At 46.2% G+C, this 25274-nt stretch overlaps 10 protein-coding genes across 10 annotated transcripts; 4 read left to right on the top strand and 6 right to left on the bottom strand.

The window, feature by feature from the left end:
* Positions 1 to 2076: 2076 nt before the first annotated feature.
* Positions 2077 to 8844, top strand: J056_000565 (CCR4-NOT transcription complex subunit 1; the record flags this gene model as incomplete). Its single annotated transcript, XM_009270193.1, has 7 exons — positions 2077 to 2211; positions 2263 to 3498; positions 3546 to 3743; positions 3789 to 6218; positions 6267 to 7784; positions 7832 to 8462; positions 8513 to 8844. 7 exons carry the CDS (start codon positions 2077 to 2079, stop codon positions 8842 to 8844), a joined length of 6480 nt encoding a protein of 2159 aa, XP_009268468.1.
* Positions 8845 to 9061: 217 nt separating this feature from the next.
* On the bottom strand, positions 9062 to 10751 carry J056_000564 (Nucleolar protein 56; the record flags this gene model as incomplete). Its single annotated transcript, XM_009270192.1, has 2 exons — positions 9062 to 10500; positions 10544 to 10751. 2 exons carry the CDS (start codon positions 10749 to 10751, stop codon positions 9062 to 9064), a joined length of 1647 nt encoding a protein of 548 aa, XP_009268467.1.
* Positions 10752 to 10956: 205 nt separating this feature from the next.
* Positions 10957 to 13740, top strand: J056_000563 (DNA replication licensing factor mcm2; the record flags this gene model as incomplete). The annotated part of the gene is made up of 3 exons (XM_009270191.1): positions 10957 to 13368; positions 13421 to 13576; positions 13621 to 13740. 3 exons carry the CDS (start codon positions 10957 to 10959, stop codon positions 13738 to 13740), a joined length of 2688 nt encoding a protein of 895 aa, XP_009268466.1.
* Positions 13741 to 13850: 110 nt separating this feature from the next.
* On the bottom strand, positions 13851 to 15086 carry J056_000562 (uncharacterized protein; the record flags this gene model as incomplete). The annotated part of the gene is made up of 1 exon (XM_009270190.1): positions 13851 to 15086. The coding sequence occupies one exon, from the start codon at positions 15084 to 15086 to the stop codon at positions 13851 to 13853; it is 1236 nt and encodes a 411-aa protein (XP_009268465.1).
* A 143-nt stretch (positions 15087 to 15229) lies between these two features.
* J056_000561 (uncharacterized protein) lies at positions 15230 to 16888 on the top strand (the record flags this gene model as incomplete). The annotated part of the gene is made up of 2 exons (XM_009270189.1): positions 15230 to 16100; positions 16218 to 16888. The coding sequence occupies 2 exons, from the start codon at positions 15230 to 15232 to the stop codon at positions 16886 to 16888; spliced, it is 1542 nt and encodes a 513-aa protein (XP_009268464.1).
* Positions 16889 to 17007: 119 nt separating this feature from the next.
* J056_000560 (uncharacterized protein) lies at positions 17008 to 17619 on the bottom strand (the record flags this gene model as incomplete). The annotated part of the gene is made up of 1 exon (XM_009270188.1): positions 17008 to 17619. One exon carries the CDS (start codon positions 17617 to 17619, stop codon positions 17008 to 17010), a length of 612 nt encoding a protein of 203 aa, XP_009268463.1.
* A 49-nt stretch (positions 17620 to 17668) lies between these two features.
* J056_000559 (uncharacterized protein) lies at positions 17669 to 18346 on the top strand (the record flags this gene model as incomplete). Its single annotated transcript, XM_009270187.1, has 1 exon — positions 17669 to 18346. The coding sequence occupies one exon, from the start codon at positions 17669 to 17671 to the stop codon at positions 18344 to 18346; it is 678 nt and encodes a 225-aa protein (XP_009268462.1).
* Positions 18347 to 18390: 44 nt separating this feature from the next.
* J056_000558 (uncharacterized protein) lies at positions 18391 to 21027 on the bottom strand (the record flags this gene model as incomplete). The annotated part of the gene is made up of 3 exons (XM_009270186.1): positions 18391 to 18981; positions 19040 to 19255; positions 19303 to 21027. The coding sequence occupies 3 exons, from the start codon at positions 21025 to 21027 to the stop codon at positions 18391 to 18393; spliced, it is 2532 nt and encodes an 843-aa protein (XP_009268461.1).
* Positions 21028 to 21555: 528 nt separating this feature from the next.
* J056_000557 (Transmembrane protein) lies at positions 21556 to 23314 on the bottom strand (the record flags this gene model as incomplete). Its single annotated transcript, XM_009270185.1, has 2 exons — positions 21556 to 21912; positions 21962 to 23314. 2 exons carry the CDS (start codon positions 23312 to 23314, stop codon positions 21556 to 21558), a joined length of 1710 nt encoding a protein of 569 aa, XP_009268460.1.
* Positions 23315 to 23781: 467 nt separating this feature from the next.
* On the bottom strand, positions 23782 to 25266 carry J056_000556 (Protein phosphatase PP2A regulatory subunit B; the record flags this gene model as incomplete). Its single annotated transcript, XM_009270184.1, has 4 exons — positions 23782 to 24957; positions 25008 to 25105; positions 25154 to 25178; positions 25225 to 25266. 4 exons carry the CDS (start codon positions 25264 to 25266, stop codon positions 23782 to 23784), a joined length of 1341 nt encoding a protein of 446 aa, XP_009268459.1.
* Between the last annotated feature and the right edge of the window lie 8 nt (positions 25267 to 25274).

Raw genomic sequence — 25274 nt, 5'->3', positions numbered from 1 at the left:
GGTGCTGCTCACGGTTTCGAAAATGTTCGCAGACATCGCATCACAATTGAGTGAAGCATTTGTGTTTTTCAATCTCATAATTTTTACTTGTCAGCCAGAATCATGGAAGTGAGAATTAAATTTTTACCATTATATCATCATCATAACGTTTGCCAAATGTGCATTGAAATTTTAGATTAGGAGACTAGAACTACGACTATTAAGATTGTAGTCTCAAGTTTCATCACATTGGAAACACCGGTCTAGCACCGCTAGTTAATAACATGAATGAACAATGAGATGTTAGAGGCGGTAATGCGCTTCTCATTACGACGAGCATAGATTGTGATGAAACTTGAATCACATCAAGTTTGCCTAGCAGTGCACTTGCAAAAGTAAAGGAAACACTTCCAAGGACATATGCAACAGTTGCATACATGTCTAAGCGTATAACGAGAGCTCTAAAGTACTTTCATAGCTGCAATGAATAACATCACACTAAGAAAGGCGTAGTTATATTCAGCTTGTGCTAGAGTTTTATTAATTGCTACCCCACATATACACCCAGATGAGGCAAATTGCAAGTCAACATGAGCAATCCAAATAGAAAAACATCAATCAATCCAATTCACACCTTTCTGATTAGATATACTTTCCTTACCCGTGGAACGCTTTGGTCAGCCGCGGTGATTTATCTTACTCGGTGAATGCTCGCATTCCCGTGTCAACCGCTTTTGCTTTGACTCGTCTCTCTTGTTAATCGATAAGTAGCGGCGGTAATTCACCTACGCAGCCTGAGAGAACTTCTCCTTCAATTTAGAAAGTGGGAAACGATGAGCCCGAAATGCCGACCATGTACTATCAAAGTGGGTGAGAAACGTACCCAACTAACAAGTACGCTAATGTAGCCAACCAGCTGAGTGATATCAGCTACATGGCTATGGGTAGCGTTTTGGGACATCACGTCAGACAGCCATATACTTACCTGATGGAGAACTGCAGGCGAGCTCTTTTAAATCACAAACGATGCCATCTCACTCAGTGGCAGAATTGGTAACAGAATTTGCATAATTGGTTTCTCGAGAGGTGGATATACCCGACGTTGCTTGGCTGGTATGTTGCTTGAAGTGGGATTTGCCTGCAAAATGAAATTCAAAGCAGGTTCAAGGTAGCTTATGACATGTACAAAAAGAACAGCAAATGTGTTTCGGATTAATTGAATCCCTTTAAATCCACCTCCGCCTTTGGGATATCTGGATATAAAGTGGAGCGGAGCATGAGATTTTGTATCTTCCGATGGATTCTACCCAAGAGAGTTGTTATTTGCAAACTTAAAATCACATTGTCTGTCGCTTGAGCCGAGGTGTGTATGGTAAAGTGAATGTGCTCACTTGCTTAACTTCCAAAGCACCGCGTTAAGTTTCGTACAAATCATTGGAATCAAGAACAAGAGAAGGAGAAACACTCGAACAAGGATCCATGGTTCACAACCGACAGAAGAAGCACGTCATCAAACTTCGAGCTCGAAGATGACGACAAAGGCAGTCAGCATAAGGAATAGGTCGATCCATGAGAAAAGATCGAGAAGATGAAACCAGCATTTTTCACTGAGTAGACGAGCTGCGTCAGCAAACTACCAAATCGCGTTTCAGCACTAAGCGTGTAGACCTGGACAGCATTAAAAGAAGTAATCTCCGAATCCACTATTTGTTGCAGCAAGTATAAAAGTTGCCTGTGCATCACGATTTCTATGCCAGCGATAACTTCAACTGATATTCAATCTAGCGCGGATATTTCCAGAGAGAGGGAAAGAAGAAAATATTTGAGTGAAATAACACGATACATGAAGAATATGTCAATAGAAATGAATAAATTGTGAAAATGAAATGCCAAAGATAGCGTGACGGACGCACGCCAGAGCAACAGAAGCGACAAGTGAAAAGGAAATGGCTTAGCTGTATAATAAAAGACCAAATTACTTGAAATAAATCAAAAAATTTGTTAAAGTAGAGCTTGAATTTCAGTAAAACCGCGTGCTTTAGCTCAACGACGACGAAAAAAGATAAATAAATTGAAAACGCAGGAAAACGCAGGAGAATGAGTGAACCACCAAATTCACCGAGCAGCAACCCGCGTAAAGACCCACAGCCAATAATCCAAGCACAAATAGTGTTTTTGGTGTCAACGATTACGGAGGACAACTTGGAGAGGAATTATTCTGAGATAAAGAGCGTGAGTGGGGAGTGGATGGAAGTAATGTACAATCTAACATAGCTACCTCAGCTCATCGAACAGCATGGACAAGATAACCAAATGTACTTTATACGCCGACTTCTACTCAGCTACATCAATCAGCTTAAAGGGATTGAGAACAATCCAACGCAGATTAAACTTTTACGATTTGAATTGATTAGATTAGGCGGTAGATTCCAGCTCAGTTTACACGTCAAGGATAGCTTGGATAACGAGCAATTTGAGGGAATTAATTTGGATGATCTGATAAGCAAATTAGAAATCCCACTCATTGAGTCTCTCGTCATCGTTACAGCTCTCCTCGACGCCCACTCTTCAAACTTGGTCGAGCAATCAAAGTTGATTCTCAATAGCTGGCTTGTCGATCAAGCTTCAAAGCAATTCATTATCGGCGCTGGTAGCTTCGTTGAGGATGACAACCCCGACTTGATCATACTCCTGATTACGCTCTTATCCAACAACAATCTCGATTTGACACATATACAGTCACTCACTCTAGCCTTCTCAACTAGGCTTAAATCTGCCTTGCCTGCTCTCATCGCAAACCGTGTCATTCCCTTCATCAACCTCACTCCTTCAAAAACTTTAGCCCATTTGTTGGTTGAGCTGTCGTCCACATTGGAATTGAGGACTTCAGTTAAGCTTGTTGAAGCTGCGTTTGTTAAATTTGGCTGGCCATCCACTCGCCAACAAAATGACTCTTTAGACCTCAGAGCTTCCGAGTTATTTTCTTGTCTCGGCCAATTAGGTATCATGTCAAATAACGTTGATATACCAACTATTATGAGCATTCTAAACAGCTACCCAACCAAACCCTCTTACAAACTCATCATTCGTGGCTTTGACTCTCCTAACAACCCCCCACCAACTCCAAACATTCTTGCAAACATTCTCCTCTCAGCTCCATCTTACCAAGTTAGTGAGGAATCTCCTTTGATGGGTTTAGTTGGCACTTGGGTTAATCCTTCTCTTCAAATTAGCGCAGTTGCGGGCTTGCTCTCACTTTCCAACGATCAAGTCTCTTTCGCTGCTCTTTCAGCGAAAAAAGCTATCACCGTGGATTTTGTCAATCATTCTAGCCCTGCTATCAAGGCAATGGCCGCTACCGTACAATCTTCTCTTTGGAACTGCATTGATGTGGTAGATATCGTCACTAAGCTTCAAGATCATGGTCCAGAACCAATCAATGTTTTGGCTCGTGATTTGTTAGAGACAGGATGCAGAACCCACGGTGAAATTATTCTTCTTGGTTTGGTTCAATTGCCTGTAGGTTTTCTATCATCATCTCCCTCCTCCGCTAATTATATTTCCAGAAACCATGGTCAAACTACCACCTTGAACTAATCACCCGTCTCCTTGCGCTATTTCTCGCTGGTAATCCTTCCCACCAGCTCGTTTTCCTTAGACTTTGGCAGATCGACCGTAACTTCCTACTCAGTGCCTTCAAGCAGTTCTATCAAGACAACAACATGAACGTCACCCGTATATTGGATGTTGCTCAAGATCTAAAGGTGACTTGCTCATTTAATTAGTTTGCAGCTACTGACGAGCTACAGATCCTCGACCAAGTGCTTGAAATCAAGCCAGTCACTTTCGCATTTGACTTGGCTGCACTCGCCAGTCGCAGAGAGTATCTAAACATGGAAAAGTGGCTACAGAACGGTGTCACTTTACATGTCATTTCTTTCTTTAGAGACGCTTTGAAATTCCTTGACTCCAAGGCAAAAGCTGAAGCGATCAAGCTTAACACTGGTGCTGTCAACAATCAACTTAATATCAACGTTCAAACGGTTGCCATTTTCTTAAGAGTCTTACGTGCAAACGCCGAAATCTTACCATTAGTGGCTGATGACATTGAGTATTACAAGGAAGTTCGCAACCTTTGCCTGCAATATTGGCCTCGCTTAATGAACCTCACCCCTCACTCTGAACAGGAGCCTGGATTATCAGTTACGACCTTCTCTCCAGACTTAGACAGGCAAGTGGAAGATTATTACCATCGTATGTACTCAGGCGAGCTGCGTGTGGATGAAGTTATCGTCTTCTTGGAGAAATGCAAGCAATCAACCAATTCACGTGATCATGAGTTGTTTGCAGCCATGATTCACACCGTTTTCGAGGAGTACAGGCATTATGAGACATACCCAGCAGCGGAATTGGCGCTTACTGGTATTCTCTTCGGTTCACTGATACAATTTCAGGTGATCGACTTTATTCCACTCGGTATTGCTATTAGATATGTCTTGACGGCGTTACAGTCGCTTCCAAACACCAACAGATTTAGGTTTGGTGTACAGGCTCTCTCACAATTCCAAAGACGTTTACCAGAGTGGCCTCAAGTTTGTCAAGCATTGCTAGCAATCAGACATCTAATCGAAACAATCCCTGACCTCGGCTTTTACCTAAGATTAGCTGTCGAGCACTCCAATGAAGTGAGAAGATCTCAAAGTGGCAACCCAATTGGTGGTTTAGATATTTCCTCCCCAGCCTCCAAGCTTTCGTTCAACACAGTCAAGCCAGACAACTTGGGACACGATGAAGCCGAAGATTACCCAGTTCCAGATGAAGAGACATCTGACAGAATTCTTTTCATTGTCAACAATCTTGCTCCAAACAACTTTTCATCAAAGTCGGGCGAGATGAGAGAAAGATTTAAGGCCGAATACTCTAGATGGTTCGCTCACTATCTGGTTCTGGAGCGTGTCAGTATCGAGCCAAACAACCATAACCTTTACATGCAATTTCTGGAATCTATTAATGAAAGCGAGCTTGTTCGTCATGTTCTTCGCGAGACTTATATCAAAGTTCGTGAGCTTCTCAATGAAGACAAGACGGTCAGCAACTCCACTGATCGTTCGCACTTGAAAAACCTCGGTTCGTGGTTGGGTGGCTTGACACTTGCCAAAGACAAGCCAATTCGCCATCGTAACATTTCATTTAAGGAGTTATTATTGGAAGGCTTTGATACAAACAAGTTAATTGTCGCTATTCCATTCGTTTGCAAAGTCTTGGAGCAATGTTCTCGTAGCAGAGTCTTTGTGCCACCAAATCCATGGTTGATGGCAGTTCTCAAGCTCCTTGTTGAACTCTACGTCGTTGCAGACCTCAAATTGAACTTAAAGTTTGAGATCGAGGTACTTTGCAAGAGTCTAGGTATCGAGATCAAGGACATTGAGCCAACGAACGTCGTCAAAAATCGCCCAGCAAAGGATGTCGCTCCCCACGCACCTACAGCTCCAGGTGCATCAGGTGCAAATGTCCTTACATCAGAATTGGAAAGATTACAGATGGCTGGTGCTTCAAACGATCGTGTCCAAGCAACCTTGTTGCAACAGCAAGCAGCAGCCGCAGCACAACAACAGCAACAATTACAATTACAACAACAAATCGCAGCAAATGGAAACGCCCAACAAAATGTTGCACCAGAGTCGCCATTACTTCAACACGAAGAGCGTACTCAACAAAACCTTGCACCAGAGTTGATCGCTGCAGTTCCAAACATTTCACAATACTTGGTCTTTGATTCATCGAACCCAATCTTCGCAAATAACGCACATTTACAGAGGATGATGCATATTGCTATTGATAGAGCTATTAAGGAAATCATTGCACCTGTTGTCGAGCGCTCAGTTACCATCGCTTCACTTTCTACAAGAGAGTTGATCGTCAAGGATTTCGCTATGGAGGGTGACGAAACCAAGATGCAAGCTGCTGCCCATTTGATGGCTCAAAATTTGGCTGGTAATCTCTCACTTGTTACTTGCAAGGAGCCTCTGAGAATCAGCGTTGTCTCTCATTTCAGAAATGTTCTTCACCAATCAGGCCTCTCTGAACAATCAGTCCCAGAACCAACGGTCTACTCTGCTGTCAACGAGAACTTGGATGTTGCTTGCAAAGTGATTGAGAAAATTGCTATGCAAAGAGCTATCGTTGAAGTTGATGATCAACTGCTCGAAGGTTTCATTAGTCGTCGCAAGCATAGAGAGGTTTGTGATGAACTGATAGCAAAGTACACCCAGCTAACTCACGCACAGACAACCAATCAAGCATATTGGGACAATGCAGTCATCTCATCTGCACACTTCTCCAACAGCTTGCCAGACTTGTTACGCATAAAGCCAAATGGTTTGGATGCCCAGCAATTACAAGTCTATGAAGGATTTAACCGCAACAACTTCCCCCTCCAACCACAATCACAACCTGAAGTCGTCGAGACTATGCCTCCAACACCACAACGCGTCTCAGTTGATTCAAACGGTAATGCTGGGCTAATTAACCCTCAACAATCATACGAGCGTTTTAACCACTTGGTTGTTGAGCTTGAGAAGTCCATCATAAACTCTCAAGTGGATACATCAGACCTGTTACCACCAAACTCTGAATTGCGTCCATTAGTACAAGAAGTATCCATTCTCGCATACCAATCACAAAATTCTGAGGATATTTCCTTGTCTTTTGCTCAACGCATTGTCCAATTACTTTACCGTGCTGAGGGCAATTTGGGCAGAGAAGTTTATATCACTATACTTCAACATCTTTGCGAACTTTCAATGAAGGCAGCTAAAGAGGTGACTGCATGGTTAGTTCTCTCCGACGACGATAGAAAATTTAACGTCCCAGTCACACTCTATCTCGTTAAAGCGAGATTGATCCATGTGGAGGAACTTGATCTTACATTGTCTAGATCAATAATTAGAGATATGAGGCAATCAGCTATAGATTTCGCTGCTACTCTTATTAGAGAATCAATTCAAGATCAAATCGCATCGAGAAGCAACTTTACACACTGCTTAGAGGCTCTCACTATTGCAGCACAAAACAGCAAGACTTCAGATGCAATGACGAAGCTTCACCAGACTTTGAAGCACATTCAACCTGGCAATGTTGCTACACCAGTGCTCAACAGATTGACCAAAACTACGAATGACCAAGAGACCGCACTGAGACAACGACTTGCATTAAACTTTGCTGATTGGGTTAGGATTTATGGTATGACACCACAAGTAGAAAAAGCATTCATTCCATATATCTCCCAATTACAATCTCAAGGTATTCTCAAGGGCGAGGAGACGTCAACACTTTTCTTCAGAATCTGTGTTGAGTTAGGTGTCGAGTCATTCATCAAGCAGAAGAACGATGGTGTTGCAAACTTGAGCAACGCGTTCCAGCCAATCGATGCATTTGTCAAGTTGGTTGTGCTCATGATTAAGTACCACATGGACCACACAGGACTGAACCACGACCAAGCTAAACAGGTATATCTCAACAAAATTATCTCAATTACCAGCTTGGTAATTGCTCAATCTCACGAAGACTTGCAAGAAAATTTTGAGCAAAAGCCGTTCTACAGACTTTACTCAAGTCTTCTGATTGAGTTGTGGGGTATCAGACAAAGTCTTGGTGCTGTTGCGTACAAAGGCATAATGGTCACGATTAGTAACTCACTTGCCAACCTCCAACCAGCATACTTTCCAAGATTTGCGCATGGATGGGTTAGCTTGATTTCACATAGAAACTTCTTACCTGTGATACTTGCTCCTGAAAATCATGATGTGTGTAGGGTTTTAAAGAAGTTAACATTTAGCTGACGTGATTGCAGAACTGGATTGACTTCCACAGGTTGATGACGGCCTTGTTGAGATTTGTCAAGGCATTCACTTCCAAACCTCAATTCGAAATGTCTTCAAAGCAAATATACAGAGCTACGCAACGCATACTCTTGTTGTTGTTGCACGACTTTAGCGAATACTTGTCGGAGTACTACGGCGGCTTGATTGATGTTATACCATCATCTTGCACTCAGCTTCGCAATTTGATTCTTAGTGCATATCCAAGAAATGCAGCCACAAGCACATTGCCAGACCCATTCTTGCCAACAATTGACATTGAGGTGATGTCAGAAAGTCAAAACAATCCAACCATCTCCTCAGACTACATGTCAGTCATTATCAACAATGGTTTAAAGAATTTGGTGGACAAGCATATTGATGGAGGAGATGAGGAAGTTATTATTGGTGAGATTATTCAGAAGATTACTTTGGAGTCGGTTGGCAATGAGAATGAGAGCGATGAGTGGAAGTACAAGATCCCGGTGATCAATTCACTCGTTCTATTTATTGGTGTCGATGCAATCACTCGCTCACAAGCGGACATTGGTAGTGTCAAGTTTGATGGCGGTAGTGCGAATGTAAAATTGATCGAAACTTTGGTAAACAAGCTTGATCCAGAGGGTGAGCGGAAGGTTTTTTTTCTCCATTTTAAATCTAACAAAGTTAAATAGCTCGCTACTTGATACTCAGTGGTATTGCAAACCAGTTACGCTACCCATCGTCTCACACGTATTGGTTCAATAAACTTTGCTTGCAGATATTGGAAGAATCAGCCGGGGTAAACGAGAATGTAGTGGAAATACTGACAAGAGTGTTGCTTGAGCGCTTACTTGTTACCAAGCCACATCCATGGGGATTATTGTTGACATTCTTCAACATATTCACCAATCAGCAATTCAAGACATATCAAGCGAAATTCTCTACTTTGGCGCCAGAGTTTGCAACAATCTTTGATAGCGTTGAAAAGTCATTCGGTAAAGTTGCGGCTGTCGCAGCTGAATAAATATATTATTATTAACGATGACGCGTTTTAACGGTTACAGCATATACAATCTAATATATATCTACTCCCCCTATCATGAAGAATTATTATTCTAGCCATCTCTTCTCTTGTACAATTTTCTATAAATGAATTAGCATTGGATAAATGACAAAAGATTGAAAAGTCAGGTGAATATGGAAATGAATAAAAATACAGGTTAAACAAAGTCTAGGATAATTTACTCAGCTCCACCTTTGCTGGCTCGCTTACGTGCCTTTTTCTCCTCTTTGGTTTCACCACCTTCACTCTTGCGCTTTTTATCCTTCTTTTCTTTCTTTGGAGATTCTTGAGCTTCAGTCGATTCTTCTGCAACTTCAGACTTTCTCTTCTTCTTATCTTTCTTTTCCTTCTTCTTTTCGTCTGCATCGTCTTGGTCTAGGTTGTCCTCCTTGTTTTCCTTTTTAGCAGCTTTGGCGGCTTTCTTTGCGGCTTTCTCAGCAGCCTTTTTATCTTCCTCTGACTGCTTTGGTTTGGCATCTTCATCCATCTTTTCATCATCGCTATCTTCTTCATCTTCGAGATCCATATCGGCAGCAATAGCATCGAGAGCTTTCTTCATGACATCCGTGTTCTTTGAAGGAGCTTGACCGGATTCGTAGAATTGTAATCTTTCTTCAACTTGATTTTTGAGAGCTTCACCGAATTTAGTAGTTGGAGCATCACTGAAGCAATCAATTCTTGAAGCGATTGTAACTTTGTTAGCGAGGAATCTAGAAATTCTACCCTTATTCTTTGGAGCAGCTCTACCGATAGCAGAAGCGTGGTAAAGGAGACCATACTTTGGAGTGTTACCTTTAGTTTTAAGTGCTCTAAAGAGTGCTTTCTCTGCACCGAGAATTTGGACAGTTGATGCAGGGTACTTGGAGAGGTTTGTAAGGGAACCAGCGTGTGAGATGAGTCTTGCACCAACGAATTCACCTATGAGTGCAGATAAGTTTGGAGCTACGAGGTGCATTTTTTCGAGAAGGTAAGCGTGGAGGTTCTTCCTATATTGAGAAAGACCAACGACTCTATCAGCAAAGTTTTTAATGTTGATGAGATCGATTGGGGAAATATCAGTACCCATTGAAGATCTAGCAGCGTCGATTACGTTTCTAGCGCGAGTTTCATCGTCGTCGATGATTTCCATAAGTTGAGGAATGAGATCCTCGGTGAGAGTAGATTTATCACCGATCAACCTAGCACAGAGAGCGTATTGGTGGTTGTCTGGGACAATCTTAACCAATTCGGGGAAGTGCCAACCATACCACTCTCTTGCTCTCATGGAGAAAGTGTTAACATCTTTATCGAGTTGATCGACGAGTGCAATGGCTTGAATAATCATGTTATCAGATCTGTTAACGTTAAACTTGACCTTTGCACGCGAGTAAGAGTGACCGAGACCAAGTTGAGCTCTGAGGAGGTCGCCTTGAGAGAGACCATCGATGAGCTTCTCAGCGTGGATACGCACACCTCTAATGAGTTCCAAAGCCAAGTCAGAGACGTCACCTTCAATTTTCAATTGGGATTTGATGGAGGTGGCTAAGGCTTTATCGGAGACGGCCAAGACAACACCAGACTTGCTGCCGCCTTGTAAGTTTTGTTGAAGGAATGAGTTGAGCTGGTCGGTGAGTTCACCTAGAAAGAGTTAGAGGCGTGGAGTGAATGAAAATATTCACACCTTCAGAGATGGCGTTTGCGTTGTTTAAAGCCTCGGCAGCGTCAGTGAAAGGGTAAATGGAGATAATGTTGACCATCTTTGAGAAGTGATGGTAGTCGTTGATTTGATCTTGGACTTGCTTGGACTTATTGGCAACTTGGTCAATTGCGTTGCATTTCAATAATAAATAACCAGCACTGCTCTCAAACAGAATATGGCTTGGGGACATGGTTGCTGGTGTGCAAGGAGAAGACTCGATTTGAAAATTTATTCGATTGATAAAAATTATTTATTTCATTAGACAATTTATTCGATTGATAATAATAATATAACAATCAATCAATCCTTACATTCTCCTATTTTGTAAAATATTTAATTGCATTCCAACTTGGTCTCAATCAATCTCTTTAACGCGCCATCTGCACGCGTATCTAATGCCACTTCAAAAGCGTAGAAGATCTTCAAATGGCGATGTCAGATCATCTCCAATAGCCTCGTCTCTTCCACCGTCTTCGCCCCCACCGCCTTCCTCTCCGCCGCAAGATCCTTTCAGTGACGTTGACGACGACGACGTGGATGGTTTGCTCGGCGAGCCCGACGACGGCGAAGATCTATTCGGCGATGATATGACTGGCGATTACAATAACAACAATAACCTTGATTACTACGATCCTGATCAGATCGACGATGACCACTTTGACGCGTTAGATCCTTCCACCCGCAGAGCTGTTGAGGCTAAATTGGAGAGACGTGATCGTAAACAGGCTGGTCTTCACAACCCCAAATCTCGCGCTAAAATTCCTGCTTTCTTGCAATCAGACCATGACGACGATCCCGATAACAGATTGCTCGTACAGAGAAGACGTCGTCGCCACTACGATGAGCGTCCTGATGTCGACGACGTCGACAACGACGACGATGAAATTCCTCTCGAGAATCTTGGCGACGTCAAAGCTGCTTCTCTTAACGAATGGCTCAACGCTGACAACGTCAGGCGCAGCGTGGCCAAGTATTTCCGTAATTTCATCATGACCTATACTGATCAACACGGCTCCTCCGTCTATGGCCAGCGTATCAAATCCCTCGGTGAGCAGAACTCTGAATCCCTCGAAATCTCCTACCTCCACCTCCTCCAAGACAAGCCCATCCTCGCTTCCTTCCTCATCAACGCACCCCACGAAACCCTCAGAATCCTCGATGACGTCGCTCTCGACGCTATCCTACTCTACTACCCCGACTACGAGCGTATACACAGTGAAATCCACGTCCGCGTCACTGAATTGCCTACCGCCAAAACCCTGCGAGACCTCCGCCAAGCCGACCTCAACCAGCTCGTTCGTGTCTCTGGTGTCGTAACTCGTCGTTCAGGTGTCTTTCCTCAGCTCAAATACGTTCGTTTCAACTGCACTAAATGCACTACCACCCTTGGTCCTTTCTACCAGGATGGCAGCAAAGAGATAAAAATTTCCTTCTGTTCCAACTGCCAGAGCAAGGGTCCTTTCGTTGTCAACAGTGAGCAGACTGTCTACCGAAACTACCAAAAGATGACTCTGCAGGAGTCGCCGGGCAGTGTACCAGCCGGCCGACTCCCACGTCACCGTGAAGTTATCCTCCTATGGGACCTCATCGACAATGCAAAACCTGGTGAGGAGGTGGAAGTGACGGGGGTATACCGTAACAATTTCGACGCCTCCCTTAACACCAAGAATGGTTTTCCAGTATTTAGCACGATAATTGAGGCTAACTATGTAAACAAGCGGGAGGATGAGTTTGCTGCCTTCAGACTAACCGAGGAAGATGAGCGTGCAATTCGTCATTTAGCGCGGGATGAGCGGGTGCGCAAGCGAATCATCAAGTCAATAGCGCCATCTATATACGGTCATGACGATATTAAGACGGCTATAGCTTTAAGTTTATTCGGAGGAGTCAGCAAAGATGTCAACCGAAAGCATAGGATACGTGGTGACATTAATGTACTTCTGCTAGGTGATCCAGGTACAGCTAAATCGCAATTCCTCAAGTATGTTGAAAAGACAGCACATCGCGCCGTTTTCACAACGGGACAGGGTGCGTCGGCTGTGGGATTAACTGCGAGTGTGCGTAAGGATCCTATGACGCGTGAATGGACACTGGAGGGAGGTGCGTTGGTACTAGCCGATAAAGGTACCTGTCTTATCGATGAGTTCGACAAGATGAACGACGCTGATCGTACTTCTATCCATGAGGCAATGGAGCAGCAGAGCATCAGTATTAGCAAGGCGGGTATTGTTACTACTCTACAGGCACGCTGTGCCGTTATCGCCGCAGCTAATCCCTTGCGCGGTCGCTATAACCCTACTATACCTTTTGCTGCGAATGTGGAACTCACTGAACCTATTCTCTCACGTTTTGATGTGCTCTGCGTGGTAAAGGACACAGTCGACCCTATTGTAGATGAGATGCTCGCCAAGTTCGTAGTCGGTTCTCATCTACGCTCCCACCCAGATTTCGAAGCGGAAGTAGACGAGAATGATGTTGGTACAAGTGTGGATGCCGAGATTATTGATCAGGGTGTCTTGAAGAAGTATATAATGTTCGCTCGCGAGAGGTGTAAGCCTAAACTGCACCAACTTGATCAAGACAAGCTGGCGAGGTTATACGCTGACCTACGCAGGGAGAGTCTGGCTACAGGTTCGTTCCCCATCACCGTCCGTCATTTAGAAAGTATGATCCGTATGAGTGAGGCTGCTGCTCGTATGAGTCTACGTGAATTCGTTCGCGCTGACGATATCGATCTCGCTATTCAAGTCACTGTCGGCAGTTTCGTTAGTGCGCAGAAGACTTCTGTCAAAAAGACACTCGAGAGGGTGCGTTGTGCTTTATTTACTCTTCACACTTTTTGCTCACTACCTCTGACAGGGCCTGCGCAAATACGTTCACCAGGCTAAGGATTCAGAGGAACTACTTGCTTTCCTCCTGGGTCAGCTAGTCAAGGAGCGCGTGAGAACGTGGCGTGCACACCACCTCACCGATCCTGAGACTGTACATGTGCCTTTGAAGGACCTTGAGAATAGGGTGGGTCGGTGTGTGTATGGTGATTTCCGCTAACTTGTCTCCAGGCAAACGATGTGGAGGTGTACGATGTCTCCCCCTTCCTCTCTTCGAAGCTTTTTCTGGCGAATGGATACAGAGTCGTCGACGGCGCGGTTGAGAAGGTGTTCAGGACGCGTGACGAGTGAGTTTGTGTATATATACCAGAGGGCACACAAAACACACACCACACTGTAATATATTATACTCGAATGCACGTTACAACTATTTATATTACATCTACAGTCACTCACTCACTTCAAAACAGATGGTTCATCTCCCCACCGGCCAGTAATGGCCTGTGACTCCTCTCTCTCCACTTATTACTCGTATCGAGCATGTGCTTGTCAGTGAGAAAGAAGTAGTCGGCATAAAATCGGTCGTCGAGTTCCCAATTATCGGCGTTGAGGACGTCCTCGCCGTGTATAGTAGTGGAAGTGAGCAGCATGCGTATAACGCGCCGCACGTCTACTTTAGGGTTAGATTGAGAGGTTTTGGAGGTGTCTGTGGTGTGGTTGGCATGGCTAGCATGAGCCTGTGCGTGCTCGTGGCTACTGCTGCTACTGCTGCTACTGTCAGAGTTGAGTATAAGCTTATCGCGCAGACTGGCAAAGGGTATACCATCAATCAGGCTATCGTGTGGCACAGTGCGTTGGATGAGGGATGGCTTGAGTGACGGAGGAAGGTGGTAGCTCTGGTCAGCACGGAAGTTGTTGAGATTGTACTCTATCAGCTGGGCTGCCTGTACCATCTTGCTACTCGAGTAGTGTTTCAGACTACTTGCAAAGTTGTACAGCGTTGTCTCTTCCCCGTTTAACTTTGTGGAGACGTTAAATTCGGGGTCGTCGGATGACATCATTACGAAACAGTCGTTTTGGAAGTCTGTGCGGGGTTGGGTGGGCGTAGAGGAGGCATGGCTAGTGCTGAGGTTATCGTTGAGAAGGTGATTGAGGGCGTATGGGTGGGGCTGTGCCGGTGACTGTGCCTGTGCGCTCGTGTGTGTCTCTGGCTGCGCCTGCCGCTGAGCATGACTAACGGGACTAGCACTATCACTGCCATTCGACAGACTGTACCTGGGCCTCTTATTACCGATATCATTCTCATCACCTCTGCCACCACGCCTACTCCTATTCTGCATAAACATTTCAAATCCAACATCCACTTCGGGTTCAACGCGTGAGTAACTGAGTAAATTATCCATCTGGGCCGGTGTTAACCCCAACCCGTGCAAACTCGAGCCAGCGCCAGTGCCAACAAACGAGCTAAGAGAGTGTACCAGTGCTCGAAGTCTATTGTTCTCAGCGTATAATTCCCTTGCAACTCTAGTCATAAGCTGCGATTGCTGATCTGGGTCTCTCTCTAGAAACTCAATCCTCGCCTTGAGTTCGTCTTTCTCGCGCTGCTTCCTCTGCCTGAACTCACGCTGGGCCAGTCTATTCTGCTGCCTGCGCTGGTCCTCTTCGTCGACTTGGGTGGGTTTCGATGATGAAGGCATTCAAGTAACCTTGATAACTTACAATGAACAAGTCGGATTTATTCACTTTGGCCCATTTGCAAGACTCTCAATTACACTGGGACACCCGTAGCGATTGCACTGTCCACCGCAAACTCGGTCTCGTTGAAATGTTCTTTCATAAAATGTCGACGCTCCACCAAGGCAGAACTGATATCTTCTTTAAATTACCCATGTCTTTATCAAACCCTGACATTCTATTTAACGCTCTGCCCGCCTGGTCAAAACTTCACCAGCTTCATCCTTCCCTAAGTCTCACTGTGCAGGAAGGTGAAAATTTGCACTTCGTCTTAAACACAGACAATCTCTCCAGCGATCCTCTTACCACCCTGATTCACTCCTCTCACTCCCTCATTTATCAACATGACGTTGACGTTGATACTTGGATGCGCAACTACCTCTGGAACGGCCCTAGACGTTACCTCGACCACGCTCACCTCGCCAGGTTGTTTATCTTCCACAACACCCTCACTAACAACGTAGACCTCGTAATCGCAACTGCACACTCTATCTCTGACGGCACCTCCGTCGTCAGCCTCATGCACGACTTCCTCCGTCTCCTCACGAGTGATCTTCTCGACGAGTGCAATGTTCGCGCCGACCTCCCGACATTGGAAAATTTTCACTCTTTCACTCCCCACATCCACACCGTCGGCGATCTCACCCCGCTCAAGGTCACAAAGGAAGACATTCTATCTGCCCTCCCTGATGCGACGGAAGTGGGCTATCCGCCGCTGCCTAACTACGCACCCAAACGCACAACTCCCCTCCCCCGCCTCAGATGGTACTGGGCTATTAGGCGGGTGGTGAGTCAGGTGCGGAGCGACAAGTTGGATCGACTCACTACCCTTGAGTTCGTCGGTGGATACTCTCCTCAACAGCAACAATCTCTTCAGCCTCCCTGGGGTGCTCTGACCGATTGGATGCACTTCTCCCTCTCACGCGAGCAGACGGACGCCGTGGTGCGCTTCGCCAAGGCGTGTGCAGTAAAGATAGGTGGGTGCAGGGAGAAATTTGATGGTGAAGACAAATGATTGTGGCCAACGTGAAATGCTACATGTCTCACCTCTCACCTGTCAGTGTGAGTGCTATGTACCTGCTAACACACACCAGGACCACTCCTCTTTGCAGCGACCTCGATGGCTATTGCGAATGTGAACCACCGGCACAAGCAGCAGCACACGGGCGACACATGTCTCGTAGGCTTCCCCTTCTCGTTGCGGCCCTATCTACAAAGACGCACAGCGACGACGAGCAACGTATCTGTCCAGCTCGGTTTCGGTGGGATACAGCTACCGTCTACGCCGTGCACAAGTGATTCACCCACCTTTAAAAGGCGTTTCGCACACCGCGCGCAAACCGCTCAAACCCAGTTTGTCAATCTACTCACATCCCCAACTCTTTTACAAGATGCACACACCATGGCGCTCTCCCGCGCTGCTCATTTTGCACAGGGGGGTGATGGGTGGAAGGCGGTGAAAGAGAAGGGTGACGAGACACAGCATTCACAGCGAGGTAAAGGGACTGCTATCAACGCGTCGATGCTGGGTGTTATGAATGTTAAGCAGCTATACCAGGCTACAGATGGCGTCATCATGCTCGATCAATCTCCCTCACGATCTGCCCTACTTGGCGTCCGCTGCCGCTCTAACGAACTCCTCCTAGAGACTTTCTCCCTCGGTGGCCAACTTACCGTTAGTCTTGGTAAGGATGGTGTGCAGTGGGGTGATGAGTGTGTGCGCGAATATCTTGATGAATTTGAGCGGATTTTGAAGGCATTTTGAAGGCATTTTGAAGGGATTTTGAAGGGATTTTGAAGGGATTGTGAGTATGAGTATGAATATGAATATGAGTGCGTGGCATGCATTACATTGTTTACATGACTCTCCTATCCACTCTCACACTACACCCTTCCACAAACCACACGCGCCCTCTCCTCGAACGCATTCACCATCGCGTGGCTGACGCCGTCGAAGAAGGTGGATGACAGCGCCGCGTAGAGGGGGTTACTGAAGGCGTATTCGAGCTCAATAGCCAGGAGGGTGTGTGTATGCGAGTGCTGCGTGAATCGATAGCGCGTTTCGAGCGACTTGAACAGCGGTGTCTGAGAGCTAGCTCTAGCGGTGACGGTGTGGAACGGCTGCAGCGTCACTACACTCGTGTACCTCTCTTCGAAACCCTTGAACCCGACGCCCAGTTCTGCTTCGACGGTGGTGGTGGTGCTGAGTTTTGCGTCTTGTTCCTGGTTCTGCTTCCACTCCCGCTCCCGCTCCCGCTCCCCGCTACCCAAGACACGGGAATGCGTGCAGTGCGGCACAAACTTGCTGTACCTGCCAACATCCGCCACCATCCTCCATAAATCACGCTGCGCATACGGCAATAGCCTCTCCTCGGTGTATGTCGCTGGCGGGCTAGTGCTGGAGAAATCGGGGAGCGTGATGAACGCTCTGCTGCGCGCGGGAGGTGTAGCATGACCAGCCACTCCCCGCAATCCTCGCAATCCTCCCAGCATCATGATCGTTTCCGAGTAAGAAGACACCACCACAACAACCACAACCACCACGATGCCTTCTCTCCATCTCGGCAGCAAAGCACCCGATTTCACAGCCGACACTACCCACGGACGTATCCACCTGCACGAGTACATCGGCAACAGCTGGACAATGCTCTTCAGCCATCCAGACGATTATACGCCAGTGTGCACGACAGAAATAGGTGCTTTGTCTAAAATAGCCACAGAGTTCACCGATAGACGCGTTAAATTGCTGGGTTTGTCCATCAACGACCTCGCCTCCCATCACGGCTGGATTGGAGACATAAACGAGCTATACGATACACAAGTACCCTTCCCGATAATCTCAGATGCGCAGAGAAACGTGGCGGGATTGTACGATATGCTCGACCAACTAGATGTTACTAATGTAGACACTCACGGTGCTCCACTCACAGTGCGCTCAGTCTTCGTCATCGATCCCACTCAGACGATTAGAATGATGCTCACCTACCCGGCTAGCACTGGCAGGAACTGGTCTGAGATACTCAGGGCAATTGACAGTCTCCAGCTGGGTGATAATTATCGCGTCACTACCCCCGCTAATTGGAACAAGGGCGATAGCGTCATCGTTCACCCATCACTCACCAACGACGACGCCGAAAAGTCATTTGGGAATTTGGATTATAAAAAACCTTATCTCAGAATGACACGCGATCCCTCCACCACGACATCTACTTGTACTCGATAAATTAATGCATGTACTGTTACAACTTTTTTTTCCTCTATTTTTCACTAACGACGACGCTTTTTGTCTATCAACGGCCTCAGGCAATCGTCACCATCTTCGTTGATCTCCCCCTGCGCTTTCCCACTGATACCCTTATTGAGAGCGTTAATGTCGAGCTCTTCAGGCGTCGCTTGGCGCGTTTTCTCCTTGTCCTTGTCCTTGGACTGTTGGCTCATGGCTTCCAGCCCATATCCCTTGTTTTTGCGTGAGCTGCTGCTTGCCCTGTCACTTTCACTCTTCCGCTTCTTTTTCTTGGGTGGTGGTTGAATGTCTTCTTTGTCTTTATCGTCTTTCTCCTTCTCTTTTTCCTCGCGCTCCTCTCTTTCCCTGTCTTTCTCCTTCTCCTTCTTCCTCTCCTTCTTCCGCTCGCGTTCGTCACTCGTGCGCTTCTTGCTCTTGCTGCTCTTCGACACGCTGGGAATGGGGACAACCGACGTGCTACGTCTGCTATCGCCCCTGCTGGTGCTCCTACGAGCAACGCCGCAATCTCGCAACGCCTTCTCGGTGTGCGAGTCAATCACTCCCACCCGTCTCACCGTATCGGTTAGGTCATCCGGGTAGGGTGGTTGCATATGTCCCAAGTAATCTATATGACCCTGTCGAGTGCGATTAGTTGGTGTGCTGCGTGACCATGTTCGTTTTACCCCCACTCACTGCTATTTTAGCCAGTCTTGTCACTAACTGCGCTTTATCCCGTGGTATCTGTTCGAGTTGGTTGAAATCTATGCTTTCATACTCCTCTTTGCTCCCATAAACAAGCTCACGCCACGCCTTTTCCGTGTGGCTGTCAATCACTCCCACTCGTCTCACTGTGTCGTAAAATGTGGGCGGTAGTGGTATCTTCATTGTACTCAAACTATTCATTATACCCTGTTAATCAGTTGAGTTGGCTAGGATTATATTGTCGACACACCCACAGCTATTTTACCTAAATGAACCACTAACTGTGGTTGATTGGTCGGTATCTTTTCGAGTTGACTGAGATCTATCCTGTTGTACTCTTCTATGCTGGAAGTATTAAGTTCTGAGTCTGCGTCACTTGAAGCGCTCAGGGAATGCTCTCTTTCTGGTACCCGTTCGGGCATTCTTTCAGGTGCACTTTTTGGTTTAGTTGTTGGTACTGTTGTCGTTGCTGTTGTTACTGGTGCTGCTGTCGCCGCCTTAATCGCGTCATTCTTTACCCGCTCCAGTAGGCTTTTCTCCTCCTCCTCCCTTTTTCTATTCTCTTCCTGTTGCTTTTTGTCTTCCTCTCGCCGCTTCTTGTCTTCCTCCTCCCTCTCTTGCATCCGCTTGCGCATTTCTGCCTGGAGCCTGTCGAGTTCCGCCTCTTTGCGCAGTGTCGATTCTTCTCTCTCTTTGACTCTCTTTAGTTCAAGATGGCGATCTTTGTCTCTCTTCTCGCGGTCGCGTTCTCTTTCCCTCTCAATCTCTCTTTCTCTGTCGCGGTAAATCAATCTGTATCTCTCCTTGTCTTTCTCCTTGTCTTTCTCCCTATCCTTCTCGCAAACCCTATCCTGCATACGTTTGCGCTGATCGTGTGTCCTATCGAGTGACTCTTTCTGCCTATCAGAGCGAAAGCTGTGCAGATGGTTGTTTTCGCGCCTACTTTTATCCATCATATGCAGCTCGTATTGCTTCGAAGGAGTTTCGTTGGGTAGAGGGGGTGAGGGGCTGCGCGGTTGTCTATTAATGGTTAGACCCTTGGGTGCGATAGGAGGTAAGGCAGTGTAGGGCTGTCTGTGAGCAAGTGCAGCAGGTTCAGCAGGTGCAGGGTGTGTGTTTCTGTTTGTCTTGGTATTCCCATTCCCTGCATAGCTATTTGCCCGAGGAGTGGGATTCGTTGGTACTTTGATCGGTTTCGCCGCGCGGCGAGTGTGGATTGGCAGCTCTGGACGCTGTGGGAGGAAAGGCGTGTGGTTTTGTTGAGGGGAGTTGTTGGAGTTGTTGCGGTAGTTGGTATTATTAGAGCTGCTTGAACGATCCAATTCACCCGATTGGAAAGTGGAATGTCTAAAGTTAGCTGGATTCGATGGGTAAGTTGGTGAGGTGGGAAATGAAGTGCTAGCGGTGTTTGAAGTGTTTTCAGGGCCAATTACACTATGATTAGGATTATTGTAAACGTGATCATCGTTACTAGTGGATAGATTTGGCAATTGTGCGTATTTGATAGCTTGAGTGACCTGGTGAACTTGGTGAGGGGAGAGCTGAGTGGGTGTGAGAGTGTGTGGCTGATCTGTTGATTGCTCTGTTGATTGCTCTGTTGGTTGCTCAACTGTTTGTTCAATTGGCTGTTCAATTGGCTGTTCAATTGGCTGCTCAATTGACTGCTCTTCACCGCTATCACCGCCACTCAAATCAATGACACCACCGTCACCGAAAGCCATCTGTTTATATCTCCAATCCACAGCGATACCATCAGGACGTCTAAGGGTATGTGAAATAAGTTTATTCTCCTTAACCATTCTTTCCCTTAATTTCTGCTCAATGGCTTGTTTAGTCGATTGTGTTGAGTTTTGTGGCCATAGTTCACAATCTGTGCCTGTGTTCTGTCCTGCGTTAACATTCTCTTCCACAACTGCGCTTTCCACCGGCTCCTCCTTGGCTTCTAATTTCACAGGTAAATGAGGCCATGGGCGGGACATTCGTGGTAGTTATCAAGATGTCTGTATATCATAGTAATATCTATCTTTACAAAATTTTCGTCTTTTATAAGCTCTACATCTGCAACCCAAGTCAGATAAATCTCTTTGTCTATCTCCTGCCCAGCCATTAAATAATTATCAGACGTAGAATTATTGAGCTCAAAGTATTAAATTACTCGCATTCATTAAATCAGTTTTTTTTATTCTTGTCATCACAATATTACTTCATGTGCTGGGCATCAAAGGAGAATGCAATGCACTTACCCTAGCATATTTGAAGCTTCTTTCAAGTATTTTAATGTCACCAACTCTCGGCTCACACACCTACTCATGCCAAAGGACACGCAGCTGCACGATTCTTTTAAAGTTGGTTGTTTATCTACGAACGGACGTGGCAATTACCGGGAAACCTTTGATCCCAATAATCGTGGCATAATGTCCATCGATGGTTTTTGATCAAGTTGTTCAGATGTCAGACGCGTGTTATTTATACCTGTGAAAATTTAAAAGAAAAAATTAATTCATTTATTATTTACTATAAGCAAACACAGCTGCGAGTAGTACCAGTATTATACCAAACAACACGCCCACCACGACTCCCATCTTCATCCCGTTCTTCTCCCTATCAGCACCCCTGTTAACATCACTCATACCACCCAGGCTCACACTACTCAATGGCCCTTCCAATCCCGTGCGCTGTTTATCCTGTGGTGCAAAGAACCGCTGTGGTTTGAGCGCGTGATTATAACGAGGGTGCTGACGACTCTCTCTAGTGCTTTCTATTTCGGGTATCCATTCCATTTCATCATTATCCATTGTTTTATCTTGTTTTCCCTCTGTTTCCCCTTCTCCACGCTCATCCCTCGGCCGGAGTGATGCCTCGCCCTAATGAAAGTTATTGAGGTGAGCTACACCAATATAGCGCATGACCCACAAACACAGGCAACTTCTGCGACTTGAGCGTGTCCATATCCGCGGTGCCCAAGTTGCCCAAGGTGAGGGCATGGTGGAGATTATCTGCTGCTGCTGCTGCGTCTGTAGGCTGAGTAGACGGAGTATCTTTTGTACTGCTTGCAGCCACTCCAGCATATTCACTCCCTCCCCGCCCAACCGTCGACGACAGGTTAAGTTGGCGCATCCCGACGACGCTGATACGCGAGAGGGCGAAAGCCTGGACGACGACTTCGAAAAGTAGCAGGGTGAGTGGGGCGAAAGGGAGAGTGAGGTGTTTAGTTTGCCTGAGCGATACTTGTGACACCCCACTCTCACTCCTAACCTGCAGGCCCAGCGCCAGTGCGAGCACTAGACATGCCCGCTCGAGCCAGACGAGCAGCTGCACGCGTATCCACATCGCCCGCCCACGCACTACGACCCACCCGCTGCGCCGTCGCCGCTTCTGCGCTCGCCCCCACGACGGGTCCCAGCACGCGAACAGTAGCGTGAGTGGGATAGCGAGGGGGTGAGTGAGGGGGAGTGAGAGCGGTAGTGTATCTTGTGCATGTCCATACCCACACACATACCAGTGCTTATAAGCACACCAGTGCAAGCGCCAATACAGTGCATTGTTCAACACCCACGCCGCACCGCGCAGACACCACACAAGATACGAGTAACGTCCGACGGGGGAGTGGGAGCGTGAGTGTTTGAGGCTATTGTTATTGCTAGTGCTATTGTTATTGTTATTGTTATTGTTATTGTTATTGTTATTGTTATTGTTATTGCTATTGTTATTGCTATTCCGACCGCTACTACCACTCCCGCGACTACGCGCGAGCAGTCCACCCAAAGCAGCCGATTTAGCCTTATAATCGCGCTGTTGGATGATCTCATCGACCATGGCCTTACAAGGAGAGCAAAGCGGGGGATAACGGGTCTCAAGCGCGTGCCTATACCGCTGTAGCTGCGCATCGCCGTCGCACTCGTCCTGGTTGTTAGTGAGGAGAGTGTGCACGAGTGTCTGGTTAGTCGTGCACGTACGACAGAGGGGGCTGTCGCTCTCTCTCTCTCCGTTTGTGTGCGCATGTGTGTGTGCATCCGCCGTCACACCACGCCCTCGACCGCGGTAGCGCAGCTGGTGCTGCGTGGCGGCTGTCACGGGCGCGTATACATCCTGGACCTCCCCGTCCTCCCCGTAAGCGTTGTGTTGGTGGCACGAGGCGCATGTGAATGAGATTGCGTGTGCGTGTGGTGTATTGCTGTGATTTACCCGCCGTGGTGCACTTGCTCCGCAAAAGAAACACTTTATCTTGTCTTCTCCCCTCAGCGCTGATTGCAGCGATTGCAGCATGATGTCATCGATGGAAGAAATGGAAAAGTCGTTATTGGGGATTTGTGAGTGCAATACCAGGTATAAAAGTCACGAAAGGGCTTAGCAGAGTCCCAATTCTGCCTACGTAATAAATCATTTCCCCTTTCACTCACATAAGAATTTTTGCCATTTTAAATTTTTACACCTATAAAAAGGCACAACATGCCTCATCTTAACTTCCATGGCTTTTGACAGCTACACCTTTATGCTCAGTGGTAAAGCGTGTAGGATTCCTTTTACATCGAAAAGCTATAGTATTTGGCCAACTGGGCAAAGTTTATGTGAATCTGTCGCATTAGACGTAATCAGGAGGCGGACATGTATAATCATGTATAATCATGTACAATAATGTATATAAACTTTATAAATAATGAATTTTCACTAATAAAGAAATCGTGTGCATTATATTGTATAATGTTACATTTGTGATCACTATCCACTCCCAGCTAACTAGACAATCGAGAGAATAGGAATAGGTTGTTAGTTGCGCCGATTGCGATAGTATCTTCATGTGGATGCCAAGAACCGTGTAGAATCTTCTTGTTGAAATCGATGTTGTCGAGATTGATATCATCCTTCTTATTAAACGACTTTGCGCCTATTTTCTTTGCCTTGAATGCAGACTTGTCTGCTTGTAAGACTACGTCGTTGGTGTTGTCAGGATCGCTGTTATAGATGTGGAAGTAGTTGTCGTAAGAGCCTGTCATAACTTGATTACCGTCGCCTGAGAATGTACACTCAAACTTGTCGAAGATGCAATCATTTTCGTAAAGTTCACATAACTTTGTGCGGAGATGGTCGTGGATATTGATTGTTTTGACTGGCTTGTTATCCATTTTGAGATCCCATATTTTTAGTGTAAGGTAATCCCTAGAGAGAATATACCTGCCATCTTTAGAAAACTTGACATCAGATATGGAAGAGATTATTTCTGAGAAGAAGGATTTGTTTGAAGGATCCTCTTCCTCCTCATACAACTTTGCATGTCGGTCGCACAAAGCCTGATCTCTCATGTCGGCCAATTTGATAGTACCCTTGCTAGAAGAGTACATGAAGAGATTGCAGTGGATCGGGTGGAAGTCAGCAGCAGTTATAACCTCAGTTAAATCTTCCATGCTGTTTGGTTTGATGTCGACTATGTTAAAAGACTGATCAGAGATACCCAAGTTCCATAGGTTGATTCTGAGGTCGTCGGCGGATAAGTAAGATTCCCCGTCACTGTTTATTGCGATAGAGTTTATATGATAAGCGTGTGCATTAGCGTAGACTTTGCGGGGAACAGCAGCGACGATGGTGTCATGATGAGACATTCTCGGTAGCCTGAGGGACTTGGTGGTGGATGGATGAGGAGGCTGCGTGATCTTTGGGAGATTGAGAGACGAGGGTGGGGAAGGGTGACTGGCGCTGAGGTTGTTCTCTGAGACAACCTTGAGTGATTTTTCAAATACCTTCCAAAGCTTGATAGTTTTGTCATTTGTGGATAAGAGGAAGTGGCTATTATTCTGCCTCTTGCACCAGTTAATCTTGTTAATCTTCTCCTCAATCTCCAAAGACTTCAAATAATCAAATTCTGGTTCGTGGGATTGAAATTCAGTATGAAATTTGTACTCGCAGCCTTTTTTCTGTGAATATAGCGATTAGAGTGATTGGAATGCCAGAGCACCCAACCCACAGATTCATTCCTTTCAAAGAGAACAACGCGGCCACCCTTGTCGCCCGTTGCGAGGTAGTCGCCTGTCTGGTCGAATTCCACTGTGGATATTATATCTGCTGTAGGGGAATCAGTCGGTGTCGGTGTGTACGCCTACAACAACGAACCCTCTGTAACTTCCTCCACGTCTCCCTGCGAAATATAAACATGGATCCACTTGCATTTTTATAATGCCCACCTTATCCCCAAAGCACTGTGCAAATCTCCAATTGGAATCCATTTCACGCG

Source organism: Wallemia ichthyophaga (genome assembly GCF_000400465.1).
Source record: "Wallemia ichthyophaga EXF-994 unplaced genomic scaffold scaffold10, whole genome shotgun sequence".
In the NCBI taxonomy this organism is placed as follows: Eukaryota; Fungi; Basidiomycota; class Wallemiomycetes; order Wallemiales; family Wallemiaceae; genus Wallemia; species Wallemia ichthyophaga.
The sequence above is the reverse complement of the archived record's forward strand: the minus strand, read 5'-3'. Positions and strand labels throughout refer to the sequence as shown.